This window comes from Cyanistes caeruleus, chromosome 1 (genome assembly GCF_971803275.1).
Source record: "Cyanistes caeruleus chromosome 1, bCyaCae1.hap1.1, whole genome shotgun sequence".
Taxonomy (NCBI): Eukaryota; Metazoa; Chordata; class Aves; order Passeriformes; family Paridae; genus Cyanistes; species Cyanistes caeruleus.
The window spans coordinates 43,784,488-43,809,050 of NC_141701.1; the positions used below are offsets into that span (position 1 = coordinate 43,784,488).

Below are 24,563 nucleotides of genomic sequence, written 5' to 3' on the forward strand. Positions count from 1 at the left end.
AGTTGTTAACACTCACTGACTGGGAGATTCAGTTTTAAATCACACTCTTCATTGATTCCTGTTTGAAATGACTAAGCAGAAGCTTAAGACTTTTTCCCATGAAAGTTTAACATTTCAGGATATACCCTACAGCATTTGTATCTTCCTCAATGTACTGAAATTATATTGTGTATTATATTGTGTATACTACTCTGTGTATTAAGGTCTCTTCTGATGAAAGTACAGGTAAGTATCTCTTGTAATCTGGATTTCAAAAATATAAATGATCTCTACAGTCACAAGTCTGGTACCTCACATCTGAATTTATCAAATGCTCACACTTTAAAATATTAAGGGTTGTAGCCAGGGTTGAATTCATGAACAGTCTCATTTGTGTCTTCTTAACTCCATGTAAATCTATGTGCATATCTTAATTGAAGGCGCATTTGGAAGATTATTTGCATGAAAACTGCTGATGAAGACATGTGGAAATAGGAAAGTTATTTTAAGACAGCTATAGTAGGGTATTTTCCTATCCAGGATGTTTGTTAGCTCTGACAAATCTTTGTTAATTTTGTCTGGCTGTTTTCATGAATCTTTGGATTCCAACAAAAGCTAATAAATCCAGCTATGAATGCTTTAAATACAACTACATTTCAGAGAATATGAATCAGAGAAGGACTATATATATAGCATTGATACAGAAGAATACACTTTTGTTGCTTTGTACTGTGCAGTAGTATTCAGAGGAAGACTTGCTCCCTCATCAAATTTCCACACATTTGTACTGCTCTTGCCCAGAGTTAGGGTAAATTGCATGACAAATGTTAAAATCATCAACACCCATCCCAGGCAATCAAAGTAGCTGTTGACCTTTAAATGTGAACACATTCACATACCAGTCTACCAACCATCTGGTGTGACCTGACATTTCCATTACTGGCACTCCTGTCTCTCACTGCCCCCCTCCAAAACACCACAAATGTGATGATTTCTGCCCATGGAGGCTGCCATCTCCCTCTGAGAAGCGTCCTTGGGGAGGGACGTTTTGCTTTCTCTGGCCCTTTTATTTCCATGCTTCTGTTTTCCTCTAAATCCTACTGCATCGTAGCTCTGTTTGTCGGGGGTGTTAAGGGAGCCACTAAATCTCCCAGATCCAGGATCCAGCTCCCTGGCCAACATGCCCAGCCAGGAATGGTCCCAGTTGGTCTCTACATCCCAGTCCTAAGGATGTGGCTGCTGCTCCTCTTCCAGGTCTGGATGGCAGCACGGCTGTGTCTGAGATGCAATCACACACACACACACACACATACAGACACACACACACATACACACACATACACACACAAACACACACACACACCAGGGTCTCTGAAGTGGCTGGCAGGACAGGCTGCTGCACACACACACACACACACAGAGCAGCATGGGCAGCACAACCCCACTGTAATGCTTCCCAAACCCAGAGAAGGGCACACAGCCCTGTCCTCTTCCTCCCCTCCAGGAAATCAGAATGCAAGTTCTCTGGTGAAAAAAATGTGTGCCCTCATTTTCAACACTCAAACATGCACAGTCCCCTTAAATGCTAGCATGGCCTCTAAACCTGTTAAATATCCATGCTGGGGAGTCCTGGCAGTGGTACACACCACTGCTTGCCAGATAGGGCAGTGTGCTGTTTGAGTCATCCAGATGTGGAAATGTTTCCTGCAGCCCCCCAGCTAGTCTAGCTTGAAGTTTGCTAGTGAATTATGCACACACACAGGATTAAATTCACTGAAGAAATATTAACACACACAGATCTCTCCAGCTGCCAACACTTAGACCTTTTACGCACCAACACACAACCTGATCCCTCCAACTGCTGCTGGCACCTGGGCCTTTCAAGACACACACGACACACATACCAGTCCTTCCAGTGGCTGGTCTTTAGATCTACAAGCCCTGTGGCCCACAGTCCCTCCAGTTCCTGGCACACTGACCCTTCCATGCAAGTCCCTCCATGTGCTAGTACCTAGATCCATAAGCCCTAAGACCTGTGGTCTCCCCTGGCCATTGGCACACAGCTCTCTTTTGCAGGTGGGCCTCTCCAGTTTCTGACCCCATTTTCCCTCACTTTTCTTTGGATCTTTTGGTCCTTCTCCAAAACACCCTATAGTCATTTTTACATAAATCAAAAAGCCTTTTCTCATAGCCCATATCTCAAGCACCTTCAACTTTTCCACAACACTCATGTTAATCATATTTACCCCTTCCTATCAGTTAATAATTATTCAGGCTGACATTCTTGAGGGTTCTGCCTGAGTAGTTCCTCTAATGGACCATCAATCAGTGGCTGAAGCATTCTGGATCCTCATTATTATCTCTGCTGTGACTTCCTCATTAATGTGTGTCTGTGAGGTTCATTTATTACTTTCCTCATTACTTGTTATTTTTTTTAGAGTGAGTAGATCACAACCAAATAACATAATGAACCAGACATTCCCACACTCCACAAACTCTCACACTACTGACTGACAGCTGCAGCAGGACTGAGAACTGCTGGGTACCCTGTGAATACAGGGTCCAGTTCCCCTTTAATATTGACAACTGTACAATGATAATATAGCAAACTTAGACTTTCCTGTGTTGACTGAAATTCAGGATGCCATTTTCATGTTTTCTTCATGTTTATGTAGATTTGAAAGGCAAGGCAGACACGTCACACAATGTATTTCCATTTTTCTCCATTGCATGACCATACACAGCACTGTCAGACACTCCACTGACTTTAGCACACTGTTTTATCAGATGATGAATTATTTTCCAGACTTTACAAACTTTTATCATGATGGTTGAGATAAAAGGAACAGAAAGAACGATGACGTCGTTGTGGTTTTGCAGTGATGTTCATCTTGTGTCTTTGATGCTTGTTTGCATTATCTTCAGAAGGATGTTTTAGTCTAAGTGGGGGAAAAAAAACCAAACCCACATCTTAAAAGTGTATAGGGAAGGAAAGTATGTGTATAATGTAAGAGCATTACTTGCAAAGAAACCAAAACTATTTATTGGAAGGTCATAAAGCAGCAGTGTCAAGTATCTGACACTGCACAGAGGTACTGCAACTCAATGGAGTATCACACACATAGTATTAGTACAAAATTAAAAATGGAACTCTGCTTTCTGGAAGGACATTCCTCTTCAGTTTGTTTACAAAATTTCTCCTGTGGCCTGTGAGTCCCTTTAAACTATGTCATGCTTTCCATTTCTAAGACAAGCCTCTACTTAAAGTAAGAGTCCCTGTGCCTCAGACTGAATTAAATTTCCTGTGAAAACATGCCCAAATGCTGCTTCTATTCAGTGCACAGCATTTCTGATCCTGTCATCTAGACAGTTTTAACCTGCTGTCTTCTTAACCTTTCCTTATGTCGATATTTCCATGGCTACTTCATGCCTTGCATAAAAAATGGCCTTTGAATGGGAAAATTATTTTTTAGATTTGCTTTTTGTTTTGACATCCTGGGATGCATTTTTTAGCACTATACCCAGGTATTTTAAGGGGAGATCTCTAGTAGAATAGGCAGTAAAAGATGAAATACAAGTTTACTAAGCAGAAAATATGGTTTAATTACAAATTGAAAATTAACCCCTTTGTTCGCATTATCCAACTCAACGTAGGCTGTCATTGGGGCAGAGTGGAGGGGGGTGGAAGAGAACAGATTTTGAATTACATGGGAGTTTGGTGTTTGATAATTTAGTGTCACTTAAAGGAGCTCTTTAATTCTTAACCTTTAAACTTCAAAAAGGTGACATCTTCCCATTTACTTCTTTCTTAATTTGATTGTTTGCTTTTTAGTGAATATAGATATGTGTGTGTGTGTGTCTGTATATTTGTTGAAAGAGGCAAAATACTTACTTCTTCTAGAGTGAGGTTCTCCTTAGTCTCCTTTCCTTGTTTGTATTTCTTTTTAAGGCACACTGCAGTTGTGATGGTGACAATAAGCATTACAACAAACACACTTATGGTTGAAGAAACAGCTATTACAGTATTTTCTCGAGTTGAGCCCTTCCTTTCACACTTTTCTCCCATGTACCACCAGTCGTCACCTACTGGACATCTGGAAAGCAAAAGAAGAAACATCTGATGTCACCTAAAGATTAAAGGTGTGAAAAGGTCTGCTTCAGAAAAATGCCATCTCTGGTGCAATTTCTATATCCTAAAGCACAATGAAATTTATCTTAAAATTGGCTTTTATTTTAAAGTTGTCTTGAGTGGCCTGAGTGGCCCACTGTCCTTATACACCTAAAAGTGCTTCTTTCAGCTTCCTTGATGTTTCACAGGTTGTGCCTGCAGGGAGAACCTTTGCCAGAAATCCTAAATGCCTTCCTGACCCCCTTGACCTCTTAATGCTTGGTTGCAGCTCATCTATGGAGCTTCTCTTTTTTTTGTAATTTTCAAATTTAAAGAACTTGTAAGATCTGCCTCTGCCATCACCCAACAAGCAGGTAAGAAAAGAAATTAAAAGCCCAGAGGTCATCCAGTTTTAGGACTGAAAACAACCTCTAGGCTTCGATTCTGTCCCTCACCCAGCACCACAGTCAGCACATCCACCCCCATCTTTCTAACCTTGGTTATTCCTTATATATTGATTTTCTAGCTCCTCTCTGAGCCACTTATTCAGGACTACCTCACCCCTGAAAACAAGTCTGTTTGCAGTGCGCTGCGAAGATATTGCCTGCTGGGGGGACTCCAGGTGATCCAGCTTGAGCAGATGTATCACATTCCCATCCATTTCCCTAAAAATTCAGGCTGGAAACTGACTGCTGGTCACACATTTCCACAGGACAGAAAGTAGGTTGCAAAGGCACTAAAAGCTTCAAAGAGTCCAGAGATGTCAGAAAATAAATATTCTCTTTCCATAATTTTGAAATGAGGCATAACATTCGGCATTATTTTTTATTTTTGTCTTCTTGGAACCACCTCTTGACATTTATTCATATTTATGACCTGCTTCTGATGAGTAGCACATGAATTTTCTTTTAAAAGGTTCCTAAATGGGGATATATAACACTTAATGAGTCATCCTGACTCCTGTGGCTCTTGGCCTTTACGTTTTCCTCACAGCACTCACCCAGTCTACCTGCCCTGGCACAGCATCTAAGGTTACTATCTTCAGCCTCAGAGCTTATTTGAGAGCTGGAACAATGCTAATCAGGCAGGTAGGTTACCTAAATGGATCCACAGAGAATTAAATAAAAGTTGATATTAATCTTCTTGCAGGGCAAACAATCTTCCCCGGCTTTCCCTGCTGGTTTCAAAGGCAAGAGACTACACTTTGGTAATTCATGGTCATAATTTTCACTGTACAATATTTCTGAATCAAATTTTAAAATAATGTCTACAGTGCTTCCTACGTGATAAGTATTGAAAATCTTCTCTAATGATATAAATGCTCTTTTCTTTCAATTACATTTATTCAACTATTCTACATTTTGCTATAGGGAATTCTAAGGACTTGAAGTAATACATTACTGAAAATAATAAACACATTGAAAATATAATTAACAGGAAAGTCAAGGAGAGTACTTCAAAATGATCAAATGCTGAGGTTAGGAGCTTTGTTGCCCAAATTTGCCATAAGTTCAGTTTCACAGGACCAGTTGCAAATACTTGCCTTAATCAGCTACAGTCTGTCTTTTGTTTCATCAGCAGCAAAGGTTTATTTTATTAGAAACTTCCATTACTCATCCTAAGACTGCATTTGAGGGCGAATGAAGGCGGTTACCTGCACACCGGTGCTCTGTTTACCATAAGACAGACACCATCGTTTTCACAGGGGTTGTCTGGGCAGAAAGCCGGAACCTCGGGATCTTCGGGCTGGGTGGTGCTGCCTGTTGTGGCGCTGGTGGATGCAGCAGTGGTGCTCTCAGCACTGGTGGAGGGCTTGTTGGTGGTAGCAGGGCTAGGGCCAGGTTTGGTGGCACTGGAACTGGTAGTCGTAACAGAAGGGGGTGTAATGCTCGGCTCAGTTTGCAGGAGATGCGAAATATCTGCCCGGTGAACCCACAGGAAATAAGGTCTTTGTTTCACGTTAATTTTCATCTTATTCTAATGATAATTTCTAATACTAAAGAGCAGTAAGCCTGTCCAAAAGTATAGTGGATAAACAGGCTTTTTTGCCTTTTTGATGTACTTTGGAAATGTCCTCTAGAATTTTTTCAGAAACAGATAGTTTTATTCAAATTAACCTATTCAAAATAATGTGCATGAGATTAGCATTGTTTTATACACCTCCACATGAGATAAAGAAATTATATTGTGTATGTACCTGTTCACAAATTTATTCAAACATATGATTTGATGTTAGATGCAGGCATAATTCAAATACTGCTCAAGTGCAAAGTACATCATGTGTACTTACAACTACAGCACTAGCAACTTAGTATCTGACACTGTTCACAGCATTCTAAAGAGTATCAGCTATGTTTACATACCTTCCAATGTTAAAAGAATATAAACACCATCTTCTTTAATAAAGTTGCGGCTTCTAAGTCTCTCATGAGTTAAAAATGCGTTCGTTCCAACTCCTGGACCTCTCATGTATTTAGTTCCATTGGGAAAAGTTGCTTCAGACCCCACTTTGTCTGGCCTATCCCAAGTATAATTTAATGAGGGTTCTGGGGAAGAAAAAAAGAAAAATATAAAAAGAATGTGAGTGTGAGACTGCTCTGGATTTGTCTCTCAGCAGAAACCTCAACTGCCTGAGATTCCCCACTGATGAGAGGCACAAGACAATGGAGATCTTCAATGATTTGGTTTAGCCTGAGGTACTGAGAAAAGAATCTGCTGGAGAGGAGGTTATTGGAGAATTAGTTGAAAACCACTTGTATTTTCTTTTTAGTTCTTTAAAGTGAGGTGTTCAAGAAGATAAGTAGCACATAAATCATGTGAAACATGAGTTGATGCAGTGTTTCTCAAAAGAGAGCATGTCCTACAGGAGATGTGGGGCACAAGATATTTGAACAACTTAAACGATCACAGACCACTGATGCCTGCTCCATCAAACCCTGTTCTAAAGCTCAAAGCTGACCTGATTGTCCATGAAAGAATCTGACAGAGGGAGAAAACTCTGGCCAGATAAAGGGTGTGTGTTAGAAGGCTTCCTTTGGGAATCCTGGACTATTTGCAATATATGAATAAACAAGGGAGAGGAGCAGAGGACAAACAGACTGCATGTCAGCAGGGTCAGAGAAGGAAAAGGGCTATGCACTGTGGCTCCAACGACAGAAAGCACAAGGAAAATGTGCTTTTTCAAACATCTGTGGAGGACATGGTGTGGTGTGTCTTTTATTTACAGAAAGAACATTAAGTCTTTCTAGATTAGCCACTTTGTTTTCATGTAGAGCCAGTGTCATAGAAAATGGAATGTAAAACTTACTTTTTTAAAAATAATAATATTAATTGGATGGTTTTGTGCCTTCCTTCCTTTCTAGTCTGAAAGTCCAGAAAATTAATTCAGTGCCAGAGATGATTTCTCTTGGCAAAAAGAATAAAGCTTTTTGGATTTATGGCTTAAATCCAAACTTTATCCAATGCTGAATATGGGTGTTTTCTTTAATATCTCTCTCTGTAGAGATTGCTACAATTTCTCAGTTACTTTTTACCTCAACTGCCACCTTTCCAAATTATTGTGGACAATAGCCCTTACCTTCTCACACCTTGAACAAGTACAGATTACATAATATGAATCAGTACTTTGTCCATCTGGAGGCTTGTGCTGACACCACTGTACCCTTGACAAGAAGGGCAGGGATTTGTTTGATAGTTTCTGCACGTTTATCTAGTATAAACCAACTGTATTGTTAACTCAGTATTTTTTTTCATGACTTTTGGAAACTTCCATTCTCATTAAAACGGAAATAAATGTATCCTCACAGAGCATATGAAAGAAACTTTAGGAATAGATCATCCACCTGTTTCTTATGCAAACGCAACTTTGGAATCTAGAGTCCCAGCTTAACTTGCTTGTAGGTTTAATTTTTTTCTTGTCCACGGGTCAATATTATTGTTGCTGCAAACATATGAAACATTCCAGAAGCTAAAAAATATGCATTAATTTATACAAAGAGGAGATGTGATCCCTTGTCTTCTGGTTGTGTTTTACATGTTTGATTTTAACTAACCTGATAATCTCAGGGGGTCTGTTGTTACACTTCTTTGGTTTGACATCCGTTGACGAATATCAGGATGCTGGTCAAGCAGGATCATGGTACCTTGTTGCCATGGACAGGGCCATTTCAAATGATCATCATTCGCTCCAGAAATCAAGGACAAGTATATTCCTAAATTAAATGGGTTAGCAGTGGTACCATTTACATACAAGCTGACCTGAAAAGCATATCCTTTACTAGAGTAAAAGGGTGGACTGTATATTAACCCATCTCTCCCTGCTGAACTCGTGTTGAGGAGATGTGCGAAATTTCTGATATGCCAGACGTGGTGGGGACACTGAGTTTCTGACAAGTTGATGTCATCAATAGAGAGGCCTCCATTTGATAAGCCACTTCCTTTCATGCCTTGGAACACAACCCGGAATTTACTCGTGACGTTCAAAGAAACATGATGGAGCTGCCAGTAGGTCTCAGGTGAACCTGAAAAACAAGGTAGACATTTCTAAGTCAGCAGTACAGTCAAACACTGCATAGGTCTGTGGACCCTATACCAACACTATGTAAGAATTTTTCAGTTCCACTGGCACTGATGTGATGGAATATTTCTTCTGTAGATGTTACTTTTTCAGTTCAAGATCATATCTGCTCAATACAATTTTAACAGAATTAATATGCATAAGAGCGCTTATTGATGGGTTTTAAAACTGCTTTTTCTTTTACATTTTTAAATAACATTTAATTAAATTAATCCAGATGTTGTGATTATTAAATTCACAAAAATAGTTCCATCTGTATTGTTAAAAAGAAAAATTCAGAACAAGCTACATTCAAATAACTGAACAACAACATGCCTCAACATTAAAATGCTCCAGAGGACTCTGGGAACCTAGAACTACAAGACCAGTTCATTCATTTGCTTTCATATTTTTAAATGGCTTGTTGGAAGCTTGCCTGTGCAGAAGCACTATTCACCCATCACATGATTAATGGTACAAACATCAAATTAAAGCCAGTCAATTGCAAAACCTACTTCATCCCATAGAACCTCTCCGAAAGTTTGATGCTGCATCCAAATTATAGTGCAGGCACTAGCAAATTCCACTTGACTCCAAGAGGAGTGTACACAAAAGCAAAGAGCTCTGCACAGGGGCCTTGTGAGGTCAATGAAAGTAGAAAACCCTTTTTTAAAAGCATGTGCACCAAAACAGTTTCTTTTGAGGCCTGGTTTTAGTTCATCTGCACAGAAGACCACCTGCATTTATTGAACAAGCAGTGGCAACCCCAGGACTCATAGAACTTTTACATCACTCTCCTAACAACCCTAAACACAACACAGTGGATCTCAAATATAAGCCTTAATTTCTTGACATTTTACATCACTGCTATAAATAGAAGGGAAAAAATGAACACAGAAACAAGAAGAAAAGCACCCAACTCTTTCCCATGAAACCAACTTCAGAATAAGTTAAAAGATTTTTACATGTAATATGTGCAGTTCAAAAATCCCCAGCTGCCACAGAGCAGTGGGAAGGGTTCAGGGATTGTCCCTAAGTTTCTTGAATGTCGTAGTTCAGTGCAAACCCATGAGCAGCTCAGCCAGGGTGTCAGACCATGGATGGATGGGGCTGTAGTGTCACTGTTACTTACAGTTTATTGACTGCACTGGTGAGGGTAACTTCTCACTTGAGAGAAGTGAAACAGCTTGGGGGGAAATGATCTTGAGCCATTCCTAAAAGTTTTGCCACAGATTGTCAAAATAGGGTGCCTCTCTGGACACACTTATGAGATCAGAGACTTCAAAGGAAATTATGGACTTGAGAAAGCAGAAATGGGAGATGGGGCCTCATAGACACAAAAGAGTGTTTGTGAGAAAGGCTGAAGTCTGGAAAAATTAATCTTGACATCAAAGTAGGGTTTGAAACAGTTTGGAGGGCTCAGACTGATGTGAAGTCTACACCTGCCTTAGCAACTCTTAGGTTAAGGATGCCTGTTAGCTCAGGGGGCACAGAGGGTAAAGCCCCTGAGGTGAAGAAGAGTGGAAAAAAGAAAACAGGCACTGGTAGCAGCTGAGCCTAAAGGGACAAAAAGAGACAGAAATTATACTTATTTAGTAAAAGAACTTGCTCAGATCGTTCTGAACTTGGTATAGCTGAAATGGAGACATATAATAATTAAATATTTGAGAAAGTAATTTAATCATAAGGGGACTAGTAATTCCAGCTTAAGGAGCTCTTGTCCATTAGTTGACCTCAAATGATCATTTAGTAGGCCACAGGCTCCTAAAACCACAAGAATTTAATCTTCTTCAAACTACAACTCAAATCATGATCTGCTGCTCATATATTTCATTAAATTTAATTTATCTTTTTTAACTTATATATTCCAGGGTACTTTCTTACTAATTGTAATTTACTCTAATATTCTAACTTCATCAGCTGCTATTGATACCAGCAATTCTAGAACAGTTAAAATGATTGCTCACGGAATTTTAGCTAGTTTGGAGAGAAAATGATCTTGATAATACAAGAGTTTGAAATTTTTGGTAATTTATTATGTTATAGGAAAACAGCTGACTGAGGATCCATCAGGTATAATATCAGCGGCAACGAATCAAGTATATACATAGAGAAGAAGCCAAAGAACAGCACTAGGAAATGAGTGACTTTGCCACAATTATTTCCCCCAGTACTTTGAAAAATACTGAGTATAGATTAAAACAAAATGTAAATTTATTCCATACCTTTTATCTCTTCGATGAATCTCAGAGTGCCATTTGGATTGTCTGATGTGTACTCCCTGACCCAGACATTCAGCCGGTCATTCTCATTACCACTGTTATAAAAATAGAATTGTAAGCACTGAAAACCTCTTTTGGGATAAAGAATTCGGCTCTCCAGGAAAGCTGTGCTTCCTTGTCTTCCAGCACTGGTGTCAAAATGCATGAAGTAGCCAGAATCTGCCAAAAGTCAATGAGAAATGAGCGGTAGAGGGGAGAGAAAACAGAATTTTCCTGGTATACTGGATTTCTTAATGCTGTATTGTAACAACTCTAGAAGATACAGTCAGGTCAGGGTTAGGTAGATCCTGTACAAATCTCTGACTGAGGACTGTCATCTGTTCACATTTTCCAAAGGTAGAACTATTCTCTTTGCAGCTTTTGTCCTCATTTCATTATCTCTAGCAAGTTGTACTCAAAACCATGGGATTTTACTCTTTACCCATTGCTAGTAACTCACAGCTGACTCTCTGGAGGTCTGGTTTAAGCTCCTGAACTCTTGGACCATTCTGACAGGTTGAGATACATCTAGTTAGATTGTCAATTAGATTTTCACCTCAGCCCTGATAATATACATTTCAAAATCCTACTCCTGTCCAAGGGCTTACTGAGCAATTATCAGAAAGGCAGTAATCTATTTGGTGTGCCTGTATCACAGGTTCAATGCTTTATATAACTTTCATGACAGCATGTGACGCTAAGACTAAAAAACAGATCAAAAGAGATAAGGACATTTGGTCCTCTGAAATAAGCAGAAAATCAACATATCACATGATGTCCCTAGGTATGTAGATTTATGCTGCTTAGTTAAAAAATAAACTGTAATTTGTCAAAAAATAAACAGATAACAAGGCCAAGCTTGAAGGAAACTCATGTCTCTGCAGAAAACACTTCCCAGAAAGATAAGAGTCTTTTTCTCATACCTCTGCATTCTCCCATATTAGTGTGATCAGTATTTGGCCCAGCAGGAACCTGAGACAAACGCTGCCAGTCACTGTTATCATCTGAACTTTGAATCATGCCACATATATTTTCAAGTTCAAAATCGCACGTGTCCATGAAACTTAGGGAGGAGGCTACAATATTAAAAAAAAAATAAAAATAAAAAATTGTGAATCGCTATTACATAACACATTTTAATTCTGAAGGTCCAAAGCCACGAGCAGAGAAAGACTAAATGCAAACACCAAGTAATCAGCAGTTACTGATTCAAATATGATCAGCATTCATATACACAATGTTCAGGAACTCAAAACACTTGGTGATTAACACTGACATTAATAAAATGTCATCAGGAACACTCAGGGCCTTCAGCAAGCACAGGAGGGCATCTGCTAATTATCATATCACATCTTTTATTTATGAAAGGAACACTAATACCAACCCAACCCACACACCTTCGTATTACAGTCAAAAGGTCCTGAGACTTCCCATTCTTTGTTTGGCTTTCTTTGGGCCTGTCCACGCATGGCCACAGATTTTGATACAAGCTCATTTATGTATATCACCTAGAGTGCTTATTTTGAAATATATAAAAGCAAAAGCTATTTGACTGGAATAAACAAATTTTTATTTTCTAAATATTGAAAACCCAAACTGCCCCCCCAAAAAACCAAAACAACAAACAAACAGAAACAAAACAAACAAATGAAAACAACAACCCCACCATTTGGCAAAGGTAGACTGTGCAGTAAAATATGAAAGGGAGAACACCATATGAAATATTTTCTCAGTCTGAAGCAAATTCTGGATAGATGAGAGATGCCACAGACCAGGTTTATTTCTGCTCTTATTTTTGTTTCTCATCCTACCATATCTGAGCTCATGTGAAATAACAGCCATTACTTGAAAACAAGTAAGTTAATGAAATGCTTTTTAAACTACATATAAAATATTGTGGCTCAAACATTTAAAGGTTTCCTTGTATAACAGAAAGACCTTGAGTATCACAAAACTCAACCTCTATAGCATGCCAAATGCTTCATTTAAGCTGTAGCTCTGGGAAGCACTTAAGTATGAGCTGCTGCCAAATCAGTTCTATTGCTGAGATATTTTGCCCTGTCCTTACAGAAAGCTAAAAACCCTCTAGAGTCTGCAAAGTAGTCAGAAGTGTTGTATGACTGATATTTTTTAAGATACAGTTCAGTACAATGTTGTAAAAACTAAGAAAAGGCCTTCACAGCAAATGTTGACTGCTGGAGAAAGAAGGCAAGCAAAAATAGCGAACTATTAAATGAAAGAACTCTTTGAAATCAAAATACAAAACAAAGCATGAAATTGATTTGGCCAAACAGGAAGGAAGTAACTTAATGACCTTAATTAGAAAGTGCTGGCTGGCATGGAGTGTTGACCTGAATGACAGGAAGACAGAAAAGCAAGACTCAGTCGATTACAATGTATTTCTGAGCTTTATTCCTGAAACAGGTGAAGGGGCAAAGAGTGAGGCAGACTCTGAATTCCATCTGCACCAAAAGCCAGATACTTGATTGGTATGTAGTGAAAGACTGGGCTCAGAAGAAAATACAGGGGGGATGAGTGCCAAGTCCTAACTTCCAGAGGCTGAGGGAAAGCTCATGGCCAGTTCTGTCTAGCAGTATGCTCCAAGGGCAAAGCAGACCAAAATCTACTGTTAGTATATGGCCTGAAAGACAACAGTGAATTACAGACTGGAGCAGCACTAAACTATCAGTCAGAATTTCTTATGCTGTGGGTTGTTTTCTTCAATTTAGGAGCCAAGATTTATATTTTCAATGCAATTTCCTGTCTCCATGGGCCTCTAGCAGAAATTTAGCTTAAACATTTCCTTAAATCATGTTCAGCAAATGAAGTAAAAGTAATCTTTTGTGTGGGTGAGGGCTGGGACCTGTGAAGCACCATCCTCCCTGCACAGGTGGGTGATCTGACAATATTTATGTCTCTGCAAATATCATCCACACTGTGCACATCACATGAAGCCAAGAGATGGACTGGGGAGCAGGGCAGGCCCTGATAGCACTGAAGGTGGTGGAAGTTTTGTCACTGATTTCAGCAGGACTGGGGCTTTTTTTCATTTGAGAAATGTGCCTATGGGTTAAGAATAAAGTTAAAATGTCATGAAGTATTTCTGTAATGCACGAGAATGATGGAAAATAGATAAGGTTAATGGAGAGGAAGAAGGACCCCATCCCCTGTTAAAGACATCCTTAGCTGTAAGCATTTTTATAATGCCTAATTGACTGTGCAGCGAGTCCTAGAAGCTAAGGCTGCATGTGTGTGTTCAATTTAGACCTAGATGAATAGAAATATTTTTATCAGAATTTTACACTCAAAAAACTGCACCATTTTAATAAACCAGTTTCATAATTGTTTAAGGAAACTGTATAATGAGGCTTAAAATATAATTGTAAACCAGTACTCACTACTTGGGGTATTGTAAAAGTTTTTTTCTGAGTGCCAGGGCACATTGAATGCAGCAACAATTACAGAATTATATTCCAATTTGATAATAGCATTATTTAGACTTCTTTCTTACTTTCATTCAGCTTTGTAAAATAAATCCCACCTGAGCAAAATAACTCTTTTGACCATTTTTGTAAAAGACCAGATTTGAAGCTAAACACAGAAATTTAGAAAGCTTGCATTTTATTTAGAACAGGGCATCTGTACCCTATTTGCATGAATAGCCACTCTGTCTCACAGATTCCATGAAAGTGGAGTAGGTATGACAGCCACAGCAAAGACACTCATTTTTGTGCAGTGTCTGAGCAACAGCTGTGGAATAATACAGGGGAAAAAACAAAAGCTTTTGTGCAGAAGCACACATTTTAAACAGCCACCCAAGGGATGAACAAAAATCAGCTGCTGAGAGGAGCTGGTTTTTAACTAAAGGTCAGATAAAATTGCACAGAAACCTCTGCTACTCAGCAGTGTTTCTGCAGGAGGGCTGGTTTTTCTAGCTGTACCATTATTTCTGGTGTTTTTAACACAACTCACTTCTCTAATTATGTTAGTATCTCTTTCACTTGTGTCTGGATAGGTCCAGCATGTACGTATCACCCTCATTTCTTTCATTATTCAATTTCTTTCATTATTCTTTCAAATAATATAAAATAAATGGAGAAACTTACTGCAATTGTACAGCCGGTTCAGTTTCTGGAGGTCATATTCGCTGAAATCCATTCTCTGTCCTATGACATCTATGAAGTCTGGTATATTGGTGATGATGGTGGGCTCGGTTCCATTCCTGAACGCAGTCTTGCTATAGTGCATCACAGAGTTGTAGTCATAGGGAACATTCAGGAAGTCTGATCTTTTATCATCATATTTATTGAAATTATGTTCTTTACCTAAATGGCAAAATTGAAAGGAAAGATTATCTGTTGCTCAAGGGAATCAAATCTTGTTGTAATAACTTACAGTGACAGAGAATCTATCAGATCTCAAAATACATTTTTATATATTTATTTACTTATACTTACTCTGTAAAACAATTTTATTTCTAGTCTAGGGCTATTTACTTTCCTCTTTCAGCCACTGATAACTTCTGTGGGATGAAGCAAAGTTTTTGCTACCAGAAAACTTTTTTCCTGTGGAACTCTTTCTAAAATTTGATGGGCTTGTAAGAGTGGAGAGAGTGTTTCAGTACTCAAATTACTGAAATTTGCAACTGTTTCTAATCTGTATTCACTGATTGTCAATTGTTAGTCCTTTTAGGCAACAAAAAACAATTAAGAGTTGTCTAGAATTCTCATTATAGATGTTTTCTGGCATACGAGCAAAAAACCAATTGCTTATTACCCAATGGGGAGTCAAGATTTAAATCAGTCAAAATACAGTAACTGTAATCTGGTCAGTGTAAAAAAAATTACAGCAGTTTCAAATGTCTCACAAGAGGGCAGCTTGTCACTAAAGAGTCAGCAAAAATATAATGGAAATCAAATAACTAAGAGTCTAAGTAATTTTCTGTAATGTATAATTGCATATGCACCTGACTATTGATCACTGCTAAATAAGAATGCATTAGATTTAATCATTATCCAGCTTTTCAGTCATCTGTGTGTACCTATGTTAGGAAAACATCAAGTCTGTGTATATAACTTTGTTTTTGAACAGCCTGAAAGTCACAGAGGACGACAGCAAGCTAAAGAGGCAGAGACAAAGCAAAGTCCTGAGGAATTCTGTGCCATCTCTCAGGTTTGTACCAAATATAAAAAATTAAAATTTAAAATTCACAAGCTGCATTGCTGAAGTAACTGCTGGTTTGACATAGACCCTGAAAGGTCTCTCCTGCCTGCCCACCCTCTGCACACTCTGCTCTCTCAGCTCTGCTGCCCACACCATGTGTAGCAGACAGGCAGAAAGGAAGGACCAGTGTTTTCACTGGAGATTTTCTACTGGATTTGGTCACACTGGATTTTTCAGACAGGGGTGGAGGGAGTAGGCAGGGCCAGCTATTTTTATTTCACTATGAGCTTCTAGAGTAAGTGTGCTTTTAGAGTATTCATTTAAACAAACTAGATTATCCTCTTCTGCTGCTCTGTGGTACAACACGTAGCATAGCAGGAGTCAGATTTCTAATTAGAGCTTCAGAACAGTCATGGCAAAAGAAATTACAACAGAAACAACAAATGTGAATTTCTGTTTCAAATAGATGTCCCTTTATATCTAATTTATTGATATACTGGCTTTGAAAAGTAAGTCCAGGTGAGAGAATTGTGTGACCACCAAAAGATGGCTGGAAGAGATGTTCCACAGCTAAACTGCTAACACCAGAGATTGAAAGGAAAAGCAGAGGAGTGACTGACCAGACTGAATCCTGTCCCAGACAATGGTCACATAGTCATCCCGGTCAGACCGTGACTGCTCATGCCAGAATCCCAGGGCATGCAGGAATTCGTGCTGGATTGTCCCAATCCTGTCACAGTTGGCTCCTATGGAGAGTTGCTGCAAGCCCATCTGCATGTTTCCCACTGAGGACCAGCAGCTGGCATTGACATAAAATCAGAGAGAGCTCTGTGAGATATACATGCCATGCAAACCTCAAAACCAGTCTATTCAATATTTTTTTTTTTTTTTAACCTGGGCATTGAGTCACATTTTGTTACAGAGAGCACTTTTCCATTGATCTGCTCCTTATCATAACTCTTCCTCTCACACTTAGTTCTTTTCCAATGAACAAGTTCCTCATCTCTGGCTCTATTTGAAGAAAAATGTTGAGCTGTTTGTGACAAAAGAAAACTGATGGTGGTTTCTTTGGTACTCTGGAACATCAGAGGTTGTGGACACCTAATTTAGAGCAGTTAAATTACTGCAAATTAACAATTTTCAGCTAGACGACAATATGTGACTGTGAGCACACTTTGAGCCTGTCACTATCATATGGAGAAGTGGGTTCATGAACATTCTCTCCTCTGCCTGCTTTTGTCTGTACTGTTTTGGCCTTGTACTTTGCATGGGGCTGTGGCTGCCAGGCAAGGTATGCATGGTGTGTTTACCTTCAGATTGGTGGATTTGACAGTACTTTTCACAGGCTCTTTTCTTCCTGGCTCTCTATGAGCTGCTGTGCTAGAGCACTTGCTGCTCTCACACATTCCCAAGTAAGAGCAAAACTGCAGCTGTGCTGCAAATTTTTATTAAGGGGTGAAAGAATTTAGTGAGTTATCTGCACGGGCCAATAAAATGGCACCCCATGTCCACAAACTAGCAGGCATGGAGAGCTACATTTAAATTGATGTTTTATGCAGCAAATAAATCAATACTTACCCAATGAAATACATAAAATTAATGGGGCACAAAATATGCCGTAGGATTTGCAGTCCTACCACCCCAGAAAATTAAAAATACAAGCACACCATATGCTTTCAAACCCTGTAACTTATTAGTGCAACATATTCTCCAGTATTTCATTTTCCGCAGAGCAACGCAGGCTTTGCCTATTGATCACTCATTAAAATCACAACATGAGACCTGGTAAGGAGCACGTGTAGTATCCATAATTTCAAGGTCTTTCCTTGAAAAAAGGCCTCATGTTGATTCTTGTGTTGTGCAGAAGTCCATCACAGGCCTGGGTCCACCTCCTACCAAAGCCACCTCTGGTTTCACAGCTGCTGTGCAGTGCACAGCAGGCTACAGCAGGCACACCCAAGACACCTGGCAAAAGCAACATCCAAATAGCAGTAGATGCAGCTGCCCCTTGCCTTTGGTCTGCCAAATGCCTACAACACTATCATTAAACAGCCACAGAGGGAGTAAATACATGTTCTGTGCCACCCTGCACTGAGAATAAAGCTTAGGTGAGTGAGACATGGTGCTCCAGAGCAATGGGCACATAGAACCCTGTGTCAGCAGTGTCTTCTGGAGGGGAGAAAGCAAAGTCACAGCTTTCCCCAGGTGTGTGAGAGCTGTACTGCCTGTGACTCAATGGTTCCTATTGCTATCAGAGGCTGAAGGAACAGGGAAGTACTTGCTCTGACTAATCCCACCATCCCCTTTTGGGGCTGTAAATAGACACACGCCGTCAGTTGCAGTGATGCTGCTTATTTCAGGCACAATGCCCTGCTACTGATTTTCTTCCCATAGTATCACAGATCACCAATATCAGCTCACAGACACTTTGACTTACCAGCACCAAGCTGGTAGCCAGGAATCTGTGTCAATCCACTCCTGCACAGATTTCCTTTGCCATGGCCAACAGTGGCAAAGAGCTGAAGTGGCCTCCCAGGAGTGCTCCATGAAAACCTGATTTTCCATGTGGAAATACTAGATATGATGTTCATCCTCCCTAGTCTGTTAATCATTTGATTCTACCACACCATGCTAGTTTTGCTGCTGAATGAATCCTGCTCTTCTTGAGAAGAGTAAGGTGAAATGGCAGATCCTTTGCAGGTTTCCAGACTCCTCTGTGAACTTTCAGTCACATCTTGCCACATCTGATTATCCTGCATTTCTGTAATTCAGTTATACCCCTCATGTGTTTTGCTCAGCACACAGATGGGACAGAATATAATACTGGTAGCCAAGGTAAATGATAGTTGAAGAATGTATACAGGGAGAGGGCTCTTTGTTCAGGGTCTTGTTGCACTCTACATACACCAGAGACAACAAATGCATTTTTACACAGGCCAGTCAATACAACAAAGGACAGCCGGCTTCCTTTCTGGCTGACTTAATTTGAATTCAAAAGGGTAATCCAGATGAGGAGTTTATGGCCTACTTCAAATCTTTTTGACACAAAAGTTCCTCCACATTCCTCTGTTTTATAGATGCAAGCCAAGATCAGAAAGGTAAAGATGTGATTTATCAACCTTTGCTTGGTGTGTTAAAATTTATGTTGCCAGGAACTCTGTGTGCCTGTCTGCACTGTACCCTCTGGACTGAAGTCTTTAGTCAGCTAATAGAAGAGTCCTAAAAAACTCCTAAACATTAAGAACAACAGAGCAAAAATGGGTTGTTTTACCCAGCTTGCACCTTTTTCCATTACACCAGAAGTAAGGAATGGGTTGAAATGAAAGCAGTTCATTCAGGGTCAGTCCTGATTTCTTTGTACAACCCAAGATGACTCATTGAAACTGGATGGACCCTTTCAGGAGACTGCACCACTTAGCTCCAATCTTTTTAAAAGTTCTGCTGTGGATGTGTCAGCTAAGGTGATGGAAACACTTCAGGGCAAGCCACACACCAGGCAGTGAGGGCAAGATATGTTATCCATCTGGAAGGATTCATCTTCTTCATCACCATGACTCATCTCTTTTTTAATAGACATATAAATGAAGCATTGCACAGAGGCCTCCTACTTGCCACAGGCTAAATATTATGGTTCTTTTTCAGGTACAATTATTAGCAAATTCAATGCATACTTTAGGGGGTGAAGGATTACAAAATGAGGTTTCCATTTTGGTCAAAAAGCTGGAGTCATTAGCACAGGAAAATGCATTACTCCCTGAGTCTCTAATTATACATCTTTTAGAGATGAATTTCAGTGTCATGTGTACAGCATGAACAGCAGCAAATACGAAGAACACCAAAGACACCAAAGAAAATTTGAAACAATTATCTGCTACAAATATCTCAGAACAAGCCAAAGGGAAAGAGAAACATTTTTATTATCAGAAAATCTTTTCCCATTTATGACTGCATTCTCATATCAGGAAATGAATTTCTGAAAGCAAATTTCCTCACCAGGCTATCAAGCTCTCCCTATTCTCCTTTCCTGTAAGAGAAATGGTTCAGCATAGAGTAAAGAATAGATTTGTTCTTGTTGCACTGTTTTGACAGAGAATGTCTTAGAAGAAAAGAAGTTGGGGCAGTTTTGACTTCTTTACTGGAGTCTTATTTTGCAAAATTTAAGATGAAATAGCATGACTATTCATCAAAAGAGGTAAATAAAGTAAAACATCAGCAAAATATCTCAGTGCTGTACGTAATTTAAAAATATTGCTTTTTTATCTGACTGCTTATGTGACATTGTTCAAGTGCAATTCCATTGTTACATTCAAACAAATTCATAGCCCCACAGTGAGAACTATCATATTTCTCCTTGGTTTTTCTTTTCCCCTAGAAGCCAAGGTATACTAGGAATGACCAGCTGAAAGTGATACTCCATATATCCAAAGATCAGTCAAGAACATAATTGCTTTGTTTCTGATAGCTTTTATCAGGTCCAGTAAAACGCCTCTTAAAGGACTTGATTTCTTCTTATATTTAAGAATAAATATCAGTAGAAATTGTTCATTGCTACTAAGGTAATACCTCTTTTGGAAACTATGACAGTTTATAAAGGACTGTGGGAAAATGGAGACAACAAAAATGTAAAATGATGATCATTATTTGACTTTTAGAGTGAATACTGGCCATGAGAATAGTCTGAAAGTAAACATAATGAAAGCTATTTTGAATTGCTTCTCTTACCCACTTCCTTTGAACACAGATATGTAATTCTTTTCCCCTTCCCAAGGTTTGAAGTCAATACAGGTTTTCAGTCGATACTGTTCAAATGCCTTGAGGATGACTCCCTTAGCATTCATTTCTGCAAAGCAAACAGTGTTCTTGTCAATACTGAATTGAAAGATTTCTGCTATTGTCCATATGGAGCAAATCCCAAGGGTGGGTCTTGCTCCAGAAATCTTTGATCAAAACAAACAGAATTTTTGTTGGATTAAGACCCAAGGGGGGGACATAAATTAATAATATTAATTAATATAAAACATAAATTAGGGTCTTGCAACACTGTATCTTGCTCTTGTTTTGCTCCTATGTATTTTTTCTTTGGTAGTTATGTATCAAATATGACATGATGAGTATTTAGAAGGATAGTGTGGGGGGGGGGTTAATTTTGTAGATTCTTTCACTTATTTTTTTGAGATTTATGTAAATAAGTACTGAATAGATAGGAAATGAAGACTTCATGTTTTACCTAGTACAGAATGCAGGCTACAGATCCCTCACTGAATTTCTCCAGGACTTGAATTTTTCAGACTATATCTGTGTTACCTCCTCTAAGCAACTTGCATAGTTTCAACACAAAGACTTAAAGGATGGAGTCAAATTATGATGTGTCTCTGACTCACATTAGGGGACTCTGCAATGTGTCAATGCAAACTGTCAGAATGCCATTTTGCCTTCACTCCTGTAAATGATGTAAGTGGCCAGGTAAGCTTCCTGTCCTTAAAAATATCTTCAGTGCCTTCTTTTCACTTCTGCTTTGTAGAGTTTCACGTCTCAGACACAAGTTTTCAAAACCAAAACAATCTGCTGGGCCCTAGCAGGATAATAATCCAAGGAAAGAGGTGAGCCAGCACTAAGATTATAAATCCCGTCTGTGCATGCTCAGCCCCATTCCTGCCGTGGGAAATGGCCTGCTCTAGATTAAAAGAGGAAAGGACACCACAGGAGCTTTATCAACCTGTGTTTAACAGTTCAATCAACACAACATACAGACATTGTGAAGGGCAAGTACTGTACCCAGGCTGTCCTCAAGGACGTAAGGGATAACATGGGGCCACCGATAGTTGTCACCAATGATAGAGTTTCGTTCCTGCATCCAAGAAAGAAAACAAGTATGCAGTCCTTAGTAAAAAGGGGTTTAGCATCAGGGACTTGTAGTGCTAAAGTAGTGCTAAAGCAAACCACAATTCCAAGTAAGACCAAAAGGAAAACAGTGAGCTCAAAAGCCTTGAAAGATTATTCAGAGATCTGAGGTTTGGGTTTGAAATCCCTTCATGCTCTTCTACCAGTGTCTCCAACTTTTGCTGCATTTTCTCCATAGAAATTACCCAAGCTTTTGACGCATGTGCACAGGAGCTTCTGCTCCTATGGGAAGCCTTAAGATTTAAATCCTGAAAACTGTACAGAGATTAATAGTTTTGTAATTTTCCATAGTCCAAGGATTTGTTTCTGTGTCTTTAGCAAGTGCTGTCCTTGCTTCCAGTGAATCTCCCAAAAGGAAAACACTTTTTTCAGACTACTTTCAGAATGCAAGACACATTGGGGGTTTCCTACTAGATATTTTTGAGATGTAAATGTAATTATTTTTTTTCATTGATCAGATAAGGATTCTGGCCAGATGCCTTAAAATGTGGTATTAGAGATCTAAATTTTTCATTGGTTTTAGTCAATCTATTTACAGGATGAAGGTTTTCCAGTGCTTTTTTTCCAGTAAATTTACCTGGCTCAGAATAAATATTGTACAGATAAATTAAGAATTCTTTTTTATACAAACCTGCCTGGATGATAATCAGTGCTGCCTAATCTCTTAAAAGTGACAATGTAAAAAAGAAAAGAAGAAGCTAGTAATATTGATCTAATCACTGAAGAGATCTCATGTTGGATAATGTTTCTGCAAATGCTGCTGACTCCTTCACTGTCTATGACATTTTGTAGAATTCCATCCCCAATCATCTTCAGTTTATTGTTACATAAACAGTATTTATTGTTTGTAAGAGCCGGATGCATCTATTATTTCCATGCCAGTGATACTTTATATTTAAGTCAATGACATATTTTTGGCTTTGTATTTCATATTTGAACTCACCCCAGGAAGTTTGATGTCTCCCTCAAAAAGGTCTAGTCCTAAAGCTAAAGGGAAGAGGAGATTAACATTCGGTTATTGCATTGATCTGTGACTACTATAAAGAAAATTATAAAAAAAAATTGAGACTAAATTTTTAAAAACCTTGATTTATGTCGAAGATGTCCTGATCAATTCCTCCATCTATGTCTATTTCTGAAAAGTAAAAAGACAAGTGAGGTACGACATTAGCCCTTGCTGTTATCTTTATGAAGTGTGAACATTAATGCAATAACAATAACAGTAATTATAAATCTGTGTCTGTCCTAGCGATGTTTATGAGCAGCTGGTTTTGTTGACTGCCTCCCATGCATACAAATAGATCTCTAAACAGAACTCACCAGTTGTCTCTGGAGCAGGCTGGGGAGGGGAAAGAAAAAAAGATATTATTAGAAAGGCACATAATGAAATGCAGCTCGCGTTACTTTCTCAACAGTATTAGAGATGTGATTCAAGCTCAACTCGCAGCACTTAGCGCATGGCTTTGTATTGGATTGACCGCATCCACTGCCTCCTCATTTGACTGGAAATCTGTATTTCCAGCTTTGGAAAGTATTTGCAGCTGTGTGCCCTCCCCACCTCATGGTGTCCAACAAGTAATTCAGCCAGTACTGCTTCTGTGGAGGTTTCACCGCTGCTTTTCTCTAACTACTCAGGTAGTGCTAAATTGTCCTTCACAAAGGGGAAAAAAAGGAGCCTATTATTTCTATGGAATCAAGTATTGCTACTAGTCAGCAGCTGTGTAGAACCTCTGGAAGCTATGCTGAACTTCTCATCACAAATCTGAAGACTGGGGGAGAGAATGAGTGGTCTAGTGTTACACTGAGAGGCTTTGAAGGACTGGGTACACAGCCCCAGTTCAGGGCACTATCTGGACTCCATTTACCTGAGTAATAACTACTCAAAAACTCCCTCTGCAACATAGAGAATCCACAGACTATAATGAGATACAGAGACATATGATGAGATATACATAGAACAATTTCCTTGCCATAACATGCCCGTGGAATCTAGTCTTAATTATTTTATTTGACTGGACACTTCATTTTTGGACTCCCTTGGACATACTTGACATAACACTACATAACTGTTTCTCACACAGTGAGTAAAATCATGAACAGCCTTTCTAAGCAATCGCTCCTTAGTGTCTTGTATTTGTATGTTTGAATAGAAGTTCACGAGTGAAGATAAAAAACATCTTTATATTCTAAAATATATGTAACAGCAATTCTGGAAAAAAGTGACCGATTTTTACTTTTTACCAAAAACTTTTCATTTCCACCCTGTGTTTCTTCCTCCATATAAATAATTCATTTTCTGTACATGTAGCTTTACATGTAGGACTTCTTTTTCCAGTGTGATAAGCATCTGCAACTTCCACTAGAAGTAATGAACAACACGACATCAGAACGCTGAAAACCAGCAAAAATCAAGTCCATGCAGTCCCTTGGAACATTAATTGTGGTAATCTCTAACACCTCTACAATGTATAAGACAACACTAAGGCCACAATATTCAAGAGAGATTCAAATGCACATGTTCTTCTAGACATGAGTTTCAGCACATAGTGATGGGAACAATTTTGAGGGAAACAACTGTGAGCCCTAAATTGACTTC

At 39.1% G+C, this 24,563-nt stretch overlaps 1 protein-coding gene across 8 annotated transcripts in view; it reads right to left on the minus strand.

The window, feature by feature from the left end:
• Positions 1 to 2,626: 2,626 nt before the first annotated feature.
• Positions 2,627 to 24,563, minus strand: part of MEP1B (meprin A subunit beta) — a 31,139-nt gene continuing 9,202 nt past the window's right edge. For 7 of the 8 annotated variants that reach the window (XM_086889376.1, XM_086889359.1, XM_086889398.1 and 4 more), the window contains 14 exons: positions 23,288 to 23,306; positions 23,052 to 23,102; positions 22,911 to 22,954; positions 21,842 to 21,914; positions 20,789 to 20,906; positions 16,687 to 16,865; positions 15,010 to 15,228; positions 11,827 to 11,979; positions 10,868 to 11,083; positions 8,140 to 8,607; positions 6,451 to 6,633; positions 5,742 to 6,006; positions 3,872 to 4,073; positions 2,627 to 2,918 (listed from right to left, as the gene is read on the minus strand). In XM_086889376.1, coding sequence (XP_086745502.1) covers positions 2,901 to 2,918; positions 3,872 to 4,073; positions 5,742 to 6,006; positions 6,451 to 6,633; positions 8,140 to 8,607; positions 10,868 to 11,083; positions 11,827 to 11,979; positions 15,010 to 15,228; positions 16,687 to 16,865; positions 20,789 to 20,904 — 2,019 coding nt within the window. In that variant the 5' untranslated portion in view covers positions 20,905 to 20,906; positions 21,842 to 21,914; positions 22,911 to 22,954; positions 23,052 to 23,102; positions 23,288 to 23,306 and the 3' untranslated portion in view covers positions 2,627 to 2,900. Of the gene's footprint in view, positions 2,919 to 3,871; positions 4,074 to 5,741; positions 6,007 to 6,450; positions 6,634 to 8,139; positions 8,608 to 10,867; positions 11,084 to 11,826; positions 11,980 to 15,009; positions 15,229 to 16,686; positions 16,866 to 20,788; positions 20,907 to 21,841; positions 21,915 to 22,910; positions 22,955 to 23,051; positions 23,103 to 23,287; positions 23,307 to 24,201; positions 24,327 to 24,563 lie in introns of all 8 variants that reach the window. The other variant, XM_086889385.1, reaches the window with a different exon arrangement.